The 12529-nt window shown below is 47.0% G+C and overlaps 1 protein-coding gene across 1 annotated transcript in view; it reads left to right on the forward strand.

Moving 5' to 3' along the window:
- Nucleotides 1-12056, forward strand: part of LOC112077497 (glutamate receptor 1-like) — a 37550-nt gene extending 25494 nt beyond the window's left edge. Inside the window, exons 2-4 of the mRNA XM_024143994.2 lie at nucleotides 564-803; nucleotides 10474-10658; nucleotides 11754-12056. Coding sequence (XP_023999762.2) covers nucleotides 564-803; nucleotides 10474-10658; nucleotides 11754-12056 — 728 coding nt within the window. The remainder of the gene's footprint in view (nucleotides 1-563; nucleotides 804-10473; nucleotides 10659-11753) is intronic.
- Nucleotides 12057-12529: the final 473 nt, after the last annotated feature.

Here is a 12529-nt window from a genome sequence, read left to right on the forward strand (position 1 = left end):
ATTGTTGAGGAGAGATTTAAACCTCTCATGTCCATTCCCACCTTTCTTTCCCACCTGTCTATCCTCCATCTCCACTTTCCTCACAGTCAAAACAAGAGCCATCATGCTTAATATAGACAGTCTTACTCATGGTACTTAAAATGTACAGTTCTCCTAATCTGTGCAGAAGTTATCTCACAATTAATAAACATTATGTTTTCAATCGACAGGTCTTCAGAATATGTGACCTAAATGCCAGAAAGTCTAACAATGTGTCATCTCGTTTTCTCCCCTCCCTCCCCTCTTCCTCTCGCCCCGTCCTCTTCCTCTCCCCCGCCCCCCTCTTCTTCTCTCTCCCTCTCTCATTTCCTCCCTCTCCCCTCTCCCATTCCTCTCTCTCTCCGCGTCTTCCCCCACTCTCCCTCTCCCCCTCCCTCTCTTCCTCTCTCTCCTCTCCCACTCTCCTTCCCCCTCCCTCTCCCTCTCCCCTCTCTCTCTCTCTCTCTCTCCGTCTTCCCACTTTCTCCCTCTCCCTCTCCCCCTCTCTCTCTCTCTCTGCGTCTTCCCACTCTCCTTCCCCCCAGTCTGTTCCCAGTTCTCTAAAGGTGTCTATGCCATCATTGGCCTCTACGACAGGAAGACGGTGAACATGCTGATGTCGTTCTGCGGGGCGCTGCACGTGTGTTTCGTCACGCCTTCCTTCCCCATCGAGACGGCCAACCAGTTTGTGATCCAGCTGAGACCCGAGCTACAGGACACTCTGGTGGGGGTCATAGACCACTATGGATGGACCAAGTTCGTCTACATGTACAGCTCAGATTCTGGTGAGTAAAGGGGGTCAAAGGTCAAATGATGTATTCTCTGAATAGTGTCTGCATGTGAATGAATAGCTGTACTGGGTTGGCCTGGTGATTCTTTCAACATAATTGCTGGGACCATGCTGAAAAGCACAATGTAAAATAAAATATAATTGCCTGCTCAGTACGGTTCTGGTCGGCTCTATAGTGTGAAAAGACTATATCAACTTCACAATGATGCACAAATATAAGACAACAGGGAACATGTTCCATGTACAGTCCCTTCAGTATGTATTCAGACCCCTTGACTTTTTCACAATTTTGTTACGTTACAGCCTTATTCTAAAATTGATTAGATGAATTTCTCGCATGGAATAGCCTTCATTTCTCAGATCAAGAATAGACTAATGAGTTTCAGAAGAAAGTTATTTGTTTCTGGCCATTTTGAGCCTGTAATCGAACCCACAAATGCTGATGGTCCAGATACTCAACTAGTCTGAAGAAGGCCAGTTTTATTGCTTCTTTAATCAAAACAACAGTTTTCAGCTGTGCTAACATAATTGCAAAAGGGTTTTCTAATGATCAATTAGCCTTTTAAAATGATAAATTTGGATTAGCTAACACAACGTGCCATTGGAACACAGGAGTAATGGTTGCTGATAATGGGCCTCTGTACACCTATGTAGATATTCCATCACAAATCTGCTGTTTCCAGCTACAATAGTCATTTACAACATTAACAATGTTAATGTACTGTATTTCTGATCATTTTGATGTTATTTTAATTGACAAAAAATAGCTTTTCTTTCAAAAACAAGGACATTTCTAAATGACCCCAAGCTTTTGAATGGTAGTGTTTATATTTGCTAAAATGTCTAAAAACCTGTTTTTGCTTTGTCATTATGGGGTTTTGTGTGTAGACTGATGAGGGAAAAAACATTTTAATCTATTTTAGAATAAGGCTGTAACGTAACAACATATCAAGGGGTCTAAATACTTTCCTAATGCACGGTAGCAGACACTTACAGTCATACATTCTTTCATGTACTGGTGGTCCCGGGAATCAAACCGTCTATCCTGGCATTGCAAGCGCCATGCTCTACCAACTGAGCTACAGAGGACCACGACATTACCATAAAACACTACCGCTGGCTGGTTTGTCAAGGTTGTCAAGGAGACCAAGTGACACGGTAGTGAAACAGAGTGATATTCAGCTGACTATCCAGGCTAATAGACGGGGGAGTTGCTGGAGGTTTGGTAGGATCGCTGGGTCACAGGGTATGACGTTCCAGGTGTGTGTCAGGAATAGCTTTAGAAATGGAACATGAGCTCTGCTAAAAGCTGCTCCTGTAAGAGAACGTGTGCATCACAACACACGACGACGAGCACCACACCCCACACACACACACACACACACACACACACACACACACACACACACACAACACACACACACACACACACAGACACACACACACACAACACACACACACACACACACACACACACACACACACACACACACACACACACACACACACACACACACACACACACAAACAAACGTACCTACGCACGTTATCTACGTGAGTGTTGCACGCGCACACATAAACACGTACACAATACATACTTCCTGCCACACACAACACCTCCACAGTCCTGTCTTGTGCAAGACATCAGTGTCATACCAAACCACAGTTAGTCATTCACTAGTATGCCATGTGACACGGACGGGTTAGGAGTAGCCATGTGTCCCTTTCACTGTGAAGAAAAGCCTTTTCAGCCACATCTCTAGGCAGACCACTCACCTGCACATGGCGACACAACACCATCAGAAGGCACACAGACACGAATGATTCTGTCACACAAGCAGTAGGAGAGTGTTGATGTCTCTAAGTTACTGTCTCATCTTCCGCTCAGAGTCGTGATTGAAAAGTACGCATACTTTATTGGCAGCAAGAGGAAAGCATAAACACGCTTTCACGGCCTGCTTCATTTTTCTGTCGTGCAGAAAGAATGACGCCACATGTACAGCGCACACCGGTGTGCTCTACTCCTATCACGAGTCCCTACGTCCTTTCCTCCCAGTCTCCTTCCTCCTCCCGTTCCTCTCCCTACCCAGTCCTCCCAGTCTCTCCCCTCTCTCGCTACCGCGTGCCCAGGTTCTCTGCTCCCTCTCTCTTCCTCCCTTCTTCTCAGTCTCTCCGTACCCTCCTTCCTTCCGCTGCCTAGTCTCACTCCCCTCATCTCCTCCCAGTCTCCTCCCCCTCATTCCTCACCCATCTCTCCCCCCCTCTCCCCAGTCTCTCCCTCCCTCCTCCTCCCAAGGTCCTCTCGCCCTTCATTCCGTCGCCAGTCTTCCCCCCGCTCTCCTCCCAGTCTCTCCCCTCATCTCCCCCAGTCTCTCCCCTCATTTCCTCCCAGTTCACAATTCCCCCCTACTCGTACCAGTCCCTGCTCTCTCCTACCTTTCCTCCCAGGTCTCTCCCCTCCTCTCCTTCCAGCTCTCACCTCCTCTCTCCAGTCTCTTCCCCTCCTTTCCTCCCCAGTCTCTCCCCCCCTGCTCCTCCAGTCTCTCCCCTCCTTCCTCCAGTCCCCCCCCTCTCCCCAGTCTCTCCCCTTCCTCTCCTCCCAGTCTCCCAAGTCTCCCCCCTCTCTCTCCTACAGTTGCTCATCCCACTCTCCTCCCAGGTCTCTCCCCTCCTTTCCTTCCCATCTCTCCCCCCTCTCCTCCCAGTTCTCTCCCCTTCCCTCTCAAGTCTCTCCCGCCTATCTCCTCCCCAGTCTTCCCTCCCCTCCTCCCAGTCTCCTCTTCCTCCCAGTCTCAATCCCCTACTCTCCTCCCAGCGTCTCTTCACCTCCTCTCCTCCCATCTCTCCCCTCCTTTACCACCCATCTTCTCCCCCCTTCCTACCTCCCAGTCTAGCTACCCCTCTCTCTCTCTCCATTCTCTACCACCTGCGCTTCCTCCCATAGCCCCCCTCTCCTCCAGTCTCTCCCCTCCTCCCAGCTCTCCTCCTTTCTCCCATCCCTCCCCTTCCCAGTTCTCTCTCTCACCGCCTCTCCTCCCAGATCTCCCCCTCCTTACTCCCAGTCTCCCCCCTCTCCCTACCAGCTCCTCCTCTCCGCCCCTACCATCTCTCCCCTCCTCTCCCTTCCTCCTCCCAGTCTCTCCCCTCCTCTCCTCCCAGTCTCCTCCCTCATTTTCTCCCCAGTCTCCCCCCTCTGCCTCCAGTACTCCTCCCCTCTTCTCCTTTCCTCTCCTCCACGTCTTCTCCCCTCCTCTTCCAACCAGTCTCTCACTTCCTCTGCCTACCCAGCCTCTCATCCCTCCTTTCCTCCCAGCTCTCCCCCCTCTCCTCCCAGTCTTCTCCCCTCCGTATCCTCCATCAGTCTCCCCTCCTCTCGCTTCCCAGGTCTCTCCCCTCCTTTCCTCCCAGTTCCTCCCCCCTCTTCTCCCAGTCTTTCCCCCCTCTCCCTCCTCTCCTTCCCAGTCTCCCCCTCCTCTTACTCCCAGTGTCTCCCCTCCTCTCCCCTCCTCCAGTCTCTCCCCTCTCTTCCTCCCATTCTTCCCCTCCTTCTCTCCCCTCTCCTCCCAGTCTCTCCCCCTCTCCTCTCTCCTCCCTCTCTCCCAGTCTCTCCGCGTCCTCTCCTCCCAGTTCCGTCCCCCTTCTCTCCCCTCCTCTCCTCCCATCTCCCCCTCCCTCTCCTCCTTCTCCTCCCAGTCTCTTCCCGTCCTCTCCTCCCAGTTCTCTCCCTTCTCTCCCCTTACTCTCCTAACCCAGTTGTCTCCCTGCCTCTCCCCTCCTCTCCATACCCAGTCTCTCCCCTCCTCTCCTCCCAGTTTCTCCGCTCCTCTCCCCTTCCTCTCTCCAGCTCTCCCGCCTCTCCTCCACAGTCCTCCCCTTCTCTCCACGCTCCCTTCCTCACAGTCCTCTCCCCTCCCCCAGTTTCTCCCTCCTCTCCTCCCAGTCTCTCAACCTCTTCTCCCCTCCTCTCCTTCCCAGTCTCCGCCTCCTCTCCCCTCCCCTTCCTCTTTATCCCTCTCCTCTCCTTCCCAGTTAGCTTGGCCTCCTCTCCTCCCAGTCTTCTGACTTCTACCCCCTCCTTTCCCATTTTCTCCTCCCAGTCGTCTCCGATCTTCCCTCCCCTCCTTCCCTCCTCCCCGTTCTCCCTCCCAGCCAATCAGCTAGTAACCTACTCAGTAATGCCGTCCATCTTGTCTCAGTGTTGTGTGTTTCAGAGATAACGTCAAGTCCACTAAGACATCTGAATACGGTGGTCAATGTGTGTGCTGCATGCTTACGGTTATTATTTGTGGTGTATTGCATTTCTTGTGTCTCCTTTGTGTGTTTGGACTGCTGAGTGATGTTACACTCCCTGAATAAAGCCAGTTTAATGACAACTTGATGACACCTTGATAAACTATCACATCTGTCGTCTGGTCTGGACACACAACACGACTGTCTACGGAGGGAGATTTCACACAGAGACAGCGTCCCTTGTGATTCATAGTAGCCATGATAGCTAGAGCGCCATTGCAGGTCACCATGATGGTTTTATCTCCCATATTCCCTTATCAGCCAGGAGGAAACTGCATGCCATAACCTGCTGTTTGGTATCGTTGGCGTGTGGTGTGCAGGCGGTGCGCTGTGGCGTCCGCTGTGTGTTCGTGTGTGTGTGTGTGTGTGTGTGTGTTGTTGTGTTGTGTGTGTGGTGTGCTGGGTGATGTTGGTGTGTGTGTGTGTGTGTGTGGGTGTGTGTGTGTGTTAATTGAGCGGTGGGATGGAGAGTTCTGGAATCCATATCACATCCATATTGCTTGTTGCCTGGATACTATTCTCCAGCTGCTTGTCCAAAGGGTTATTTTAAGCCTGTGAAGAAAATTGTGTTTGTCGGTTATAGTGTGTGTGTGTGCTTGTGTGTTGCTGCATGCTGCGTGCGTATGTGCGTTTGTGTGTGTGTATGTGTGCCTGGTGGCCGTGAGTTTTCAGGCCATTGTAGATGGGCACTTTGTCCCTATCACAAGGCTAAATAAGGTATGCAGACAGCAACCTTTGTCAGTGTAGATTATAGCAGTCTCGTGTTTAGTCCCCAGGGGTCTCTCTTTTGGTAGAACTGGTCTGAGAGTCACCATCCATTGCTATGCAGGCCTGAATGTGATTAAAGTTGAATGCCTGGGGAGAGATTAAGTTACCCATACATTTATTGCGTGTGTGTGTGTGTGGTGTGCGTGTGCTGCGTGTGCGTGTGTGTGTGTGTGTGTGTGTGGTGTGTGGTGTGGTGTGTGAATGCATGCGTGCGACGTTGTGGCGTGAATGTTTGCATGTGGTCGTTGTGTTATCCATGCAGATATTATTGTTGCAACACATTACAAGCACCTACACAAACGCATCACTCTTTGTTTATTTTGAGCACCTCCTTCTCATACCATCTTCCAATCACAGCCCAAAAGCTATAGCCGAATACATTTAGAACTTCTCTTATAAATATTAAGCGCTTTAACTGGAAATCTGTGTCTCAAATTGCACCTTATTTCCAAATTGCACACTCTGTTTCCTAAAGTACTGCACAATAAAGGAATAGGCCATTTGGTATATGCACACGTGAACGTAAAGATACATCACTGTGAGTTGTGCCATTTTCTTGCAGTCTCAGGGATTTGAAAACGATTTCCCCCAGATAACATCTGTGTAGATGTGTTACTGAGCAACAGCCGTTTAACTTCTAAAGGTGCTCTTTTTATTTTCAGAAGCCTGGAAACGGTGAAAAAGAAATGTTCACGGCCATTAACACCCTCATAAACAATATTCACAAAATGGCCCTTTTTATTGAATAAAATAATAAAATGATCTGCGTTCTTCCTCCACGTGTCGGTGCCTCCATGTGTAGTCCAATAATTTCTTATGAGGGCCAGATTCCATTATAGTTCTTATGAGGCCAGATTCCATTATTAGTTCTTATGAGGGCCAGATTCCATTATTAGTTCTTATGAAGGCCATTTCCATTATTATTCTTAGAGGCCAGATTCCATTATTAGTTCTTATGAGGGCCAATTCCATTATTATTCTTATGAGGGTTCTTTTCATGTGTGCAGACTCAGAGTTGTGTTTCCGATTCAACCTCCTTGTTCTTATTTCAGGGAGTAAGGGGCAAACAGGTTTATTTGACTAGAATAATGTGTTGTCTTGGGAATGGGATGCAGACTGTGCAAGACTTGTGAGATTGAGCTCTAGGGAGCTGACCACCTGGTCCTGGAATCACAACCACGACAAACAGTATGTTGAGAAAAAAAAGAGAGAAAGGAAAAGAGTTTTTCTGTCTGGGGAGTTGACCATGGTCCTGAAAACTAGACCTTGAAATAAGGGTTGACCATGGTCCTGAAACTAGACCTTGAAATAAAGGAGTTGACCATGTCCTGAAACTAGAACTTGAAAAAGATGACATGGTCCTGAACTAGACTGAAATAAAGAGTTGACCATATGTCCTGAAACTAGACCTTGAAATAAAGGATTGACCATGGTCCTGAAACTGACCTTGAAATAAAGGAGTTGACCATGATCCTGAAAACTTAGACCTTGAAATTAATAAGAGTTGACCATGATCCTGAAACTATGACCTGAACTAGACTTGAATAAAGGAGTTGCCAATGGTCCTGAAACTAGAACCTTGAAATAAAGGAAGTGACCATGATCCTGAAACTAGACCTTGAAATAAAGGAGTTGACCATGGTCCTGAAACTAGACCTTGAAATAGAGGAGTTGACCATGGTCCTGTGGTTGACCATGGTCAACTCCTCTGTTTTAAGGTCTAGTTTCAGGACCATGGTCAACTCCTCTGTTTCAGAGACCATGGTTTGAAACTAACCACTCTGAAACAGAGGTGTTCACCATTGTCCTGAAACAAACCACTCTGAAACAGAGGAGTTGACCGTGGTCCTGAAGGGCAGAAGCTCCGTCTATGGAGTTCGCTGCTGTCCATAGCAGTCAATGGTTTAATGTGACTGACTGCTGGGTTTGAAACCAAGTATTCTGAACACCACTGGACTGTATTTGCCCACTGAACTAAAGCTATGTCCGATTTCTCAAATGATTTATGTGATTTGACACATTTATCAGTGTGTCACCAACTTTAAAACCACTTCTCAACCTCTCCTCTAAACCGTCCAACGGAGCCAGGCATCCATCACCTTTCACCATAATTCTGACTAGTTAGACACACACCAACAACCCTGCTGCAAATATGGCATGTGAAATATGTAAAGAGGGTCATATGCCATTTTTGATTATTCTCTCTAGTGCAGTTGTGACTGGCTGTGTGGAATACAGCTTCATGTATTAGCTTAGCTTATAATGTAATTGTTATAATTCAGTATTTGGTTTAGTAATGGCCGCCGCTCTGCAGCTTGTGAAAGCTTTGTTTACCTTCTGGAATAACTGTCTGTCCCCTCCCAGGAGGATTCTGATTGGTCTAATATGATACTGAGTGTCCCACACTGTAAATCTGCAGCCATGATCGATGTGTTCCCTAATGGCCTCTTATTTCCTGTCCCTGTTCTGAGCCGCGAGCCCATTGGTTCCCTGGCCTATTCCCCCATGATACTTTAGTGCATTAGCAGCCTATGGGGACAGCTTAATGGAGTGGCCTGGATGTAATTGGTGCCTCTGAGGGACTGTCTGTGTCTGTGTGTGTGTGCAGGGCCAGCCCTAGCCTTTTGGGGGCCCTTAGTGAGATTTGGTTAGGGGTCCCCCCACCTCGCGGCAAAACATTTTAGTGGTCCTGCAATTCTACACAATGGAGCATATAGAAAATCTAGCAGTTTTATAACACATGTCATGCAATTCTACACATTTTGCCATGGGGAAGAGAAAAAAGAACAGTTTTACAGCTATTTCCCTGCAATTCTACTAATTTTGTCAAGGGTTGATTTTCTTTTGCCGTTTTAAAGATCATTTTCTGCAATTCTACACATTTTGCATGACTTATGCCATGTTAATAAGATATCTGAGTGACAATGACTAACATAAACAATGGGTGACCCATGGAGGTTAGGGCTTCTGGGCATGTGCCCTGCGTTGCCGGGCAGGATTCGGTCATGATTACTACAAGTTTAGACAGCTGGCTAGACAAACTTCCAATCTAAAAATGTTAGCTGAAATGGGCTAATTGAGTGAGTCTCAGTAACTGACATAACAAGAGAAAAACTGCTGAAAAAATTAAAATTCTACGATTTTAACTCTAAATAGTAAGTTGAGACCCCAATTGAGTTCCAAAAAAGATATATATATAAAAAAAATGGTTGGGGGCCCCCTTGCGGCCAGGGGCCCTAAGCGGCCACTTATGTCGCTTATGCCTGTGGCCGCCCTGGTGTGTGTGTGTGGTGCGCATGTGTGTGTGTGTGTTTGTTTGTGCATGTGCGTGTGTCTGTGTGTGTGTGTGGAGTGATTATCCAGAGTAACACCAAGTGCTGTAACAACATATCTGTACATGGCATCCCAGTCGTCATAATGAACTGTCCCTCTGGAGCCGGTAATCATATATTACATTGCTGTGCTGTCAGAGAAAGTCTTATGATGGATAGGTCTATGTTAGCATGAGAGCTTTGTTATTGATGGATAGGTCTTATTGGGCAAGATGCTTCTTGGACTTAGTGGTCAAGATTCTTCTTGGACTTAGTGGTCAAGATTCTTCTTGGACTTAGTGGGCAAGATGCTTCTTGGACTTAGTGGTCAAGATTCTTACTTGGGACTTAGTGGTCAAGATTCTTCTTGGACTTAGTGGTCCAAGATGCTTTTGATTAGTGGTCTGATCTTTTGGACTAGTGGTCAAGATTCTTCTGGACTTAGTGGTCAAGATTCTTCTTGGACTTAGTAGGTCAAGATGCTTCTTGGAACTTAGTGGTCAAGATTCTTCTTGGACTTAGTGGTCAAGATCTTCTTGGACTTAGTGTCAAGATGCTTCTTGGACTTATGGTCAAGATTCTTCTTGGACTTAGTGGTCAAGATGCTCTTGCTATAGCAAGGCTTCTTGGACTTAGTGCGTCAAGATGCTTCTTGACTTAGTGGTCAAGATGCTTCTTGGACTTAGTGGTCAAGATGCTTCTTGGACTTAGTGGTCAAGATGCTTCTTGGACTTAGTGGTCAAGATTCTTCTTGGACTTAGTGGTCAGATCTTTCTTGGAGCTTAGTGGTCAAGATGCTTCTTGGACTTAGTGGTCAAGTATGCTTCTTGACTTAGTGGTCAAGATTCCTCTTGGCTTAGTGGTCAAGATGCTTCTTGGACTTGTAGAGATTGGTTCAAGATTCTTCTTGGACTTAGTGGTCAAGATGTCTCTTGGACTTAGTGGTCAGATGGCTTCTTGAACTTAGTGGTCAAGATTCTTCTTGGGCTTAGTGGGCAAGATGCTTCTTTTGGACTGAGTGGTCAAGATGCTTCTTGGACTTAGTGGTCAAGATTCTTCTTGGACTTAGTGGTCAAGATTCTTCTTGGACTTAGTGGTCAAGATGCTTCTTAGGCTTTTGGACAAGATGCTTGGTTTCTAAGATATGTCAGTCATACAGTGTAAGTTATGTCATACGATGCATCCAAATGGCACCCTATTCACCATGTACTGCACCAGGGCACCAGGGAATAGGATGCCTTTTGGAACACAGCCATAGTTCACCTCTAACCCATGACCTTTGCCCCTGACCTGTAGGCCTGTCGGTGCTGCAGAAGGTCCTGGACACAGCTGCTGAGAGGAGCTGGCTGGTGACGTCTGTCAACGTGGAGACCATGACGGAGGCCTCATTCCTCAAGGTGTTCCAAGACCTGGACAAGAGGAAGGAGGGACAGATCATCATCGACTGTGAGACCGAAAGACTCACCTCCATCCTAAAAAAGGTAACTCTCAAAACGGTAACGAAACTGTGACATTGCAGGAGTCATCTGCATTGCTAGTAGTGGGCCAGCAATGGCAAAAATGGTAAGCAGCTACCATACATAAGCCAGAACTTTGCCAGACCTGTTTTGGTCAGAACTGTGCCACATAAAAATGCAGGTCAGATGAAAAAAGTAGGCCTGATTTGGGTCGTTGTACTTTTGCTTTCTGTGAATTAATTGAATCCAGACATTTGAGAAAGCATCGCTCTGTTGCACGTGTGACAAAATTAACATGAATTCTCAGTGAAATAAACACCACATAGCTAGCAAAAGATGGGACAGAGAAAGACAGAGAGTAATAAAAAGAGAGAGAAGAGAAGGTAAGAGAGACAGGTTGACGTTTATTGTCATGAATCTTGCCGTGGAGGCAGAACTGAGCGATTTCCGCTAGATAGGCTAGCTGCAAAGTCAAAATAGGCTATATGTGACCTCTGTTGAGGAACAATGGGAAAGTAATTCTGCTTTGAAAGTTGATAAACTTATAACTCCACTTTTGAGAAAATGGTCCATGAATATATTGGTACACCTACTGGAGAGCACTTCTTTGTCTACACCCATTCAACATCGTTCACACCCTCTTAAGCCTTAGCCCCACCCATCTCTTTAAGGATTCACATCTGAGGCCATATGCTAAAAAGAGTGAGTAAGGTAGTATAGTAAACAACCAAAGAGGGTTAGTTAGGGTTTCAGAGTTTATGACTTTCTGGCTGTGCCAGATAGTGACCAGTTTGTAGAGCTGCCTCCAGGGCAAGATTAATGACAATAAAGGCCAAACTGTGGATAAGAGGTTCCTCCCAGGCAGCGGTCTTCCAGTGTAGTGTATTAGTCTCAGTGTATTAGAGACAGGAGATATAGAGACGGTTAGGTTGACATTTGGAGCTGTAGAGAAACACTTATTCACCACGCTACTGCTGCCTAGGAAGGGTGTATCCTGGCATAGCAATTAATGACACACACACACACACACACACACACACACACACACACACACACACACCCTCGGGGGCCAGAAAAAAGTGGGGGCTGTTGTACATAAACCAGGTATGGGAACTCCAGTCCTCGGGGGCCAGAGTGCTGTTGTACTTTAAAGCAGGTATGGGAAACTCCAGTCCTCGGGGGCCAGAGTGCTGTCTGTACTTTAAAGCAGGTATGGGAAACTCCAGTCCCCGGGGGCCAGAGTGCTGTCGTACTTTAAACCAGGTATGGGAAACTCCAGTCCTCGGGGGCCAAGAGTGCTGTCGTACTTTAAACCAGGTTGGGAAACTCCAGTCCTCGGGGGCCAGAGTGCTGTTGTACTTTAAAGCAGGTATGGGAAACTCCAGTCCTCGGGGGCAGAGTGCTGTCACTCTTTATCCCTAGCAAACACAGCTGATTAAACTAAATGCATTCCAATCTAAAGATTAGTTGATTATTGGAGTCAGGTGTGTTAGCTGGGGCTGGGGCAAAACAATCAGTGTATATGATAATTTTTAGATATACAGTGTAAAGTTAATAATTTCATAATGACGAATCACGTTTGCGAGGCGCGCTGCATGGGCAAAGATGAGGAGAAACGAAGCCTCAAAGAAATTCAAACGGTCAAACCATTTGATTTTATAATGGGGTGAAATCCAACGTTGTGCATTAAATCATTAGCTATGTCATATTTAATTTGTAAACATTAGATAATGATATATTACTAGCTCAAACAATTAATCTGCAAAGATGACAAGTTCATTGGTGGGTGATGGTGATTTCAGAACCAAAGTGCGGGTGGGGTGGGGCAAAAACAGGCTAACACCCCCCCCCCTAATCTGAGTAGTGGTAGTGGGGTGGTAGATGTCTAGTCACCT

Source organism: Salvelinus sp. IW2-2015, unplaced genomic scaffold, assembly GCF_002910315.2.
Source record: "Salvelinus sp. IW2-2015 unplaced genomic scaffold, ASM291031v2 Un_scaffold4625, whole genome shotgun sequence".
Taxonomy (NCBI): Eukaryota; Metazoa; Chordata; class Actinopteri; order Salmoniformes; family Salmonidae; genus Salvelinus; species Salvelinus sp. IW2-2015.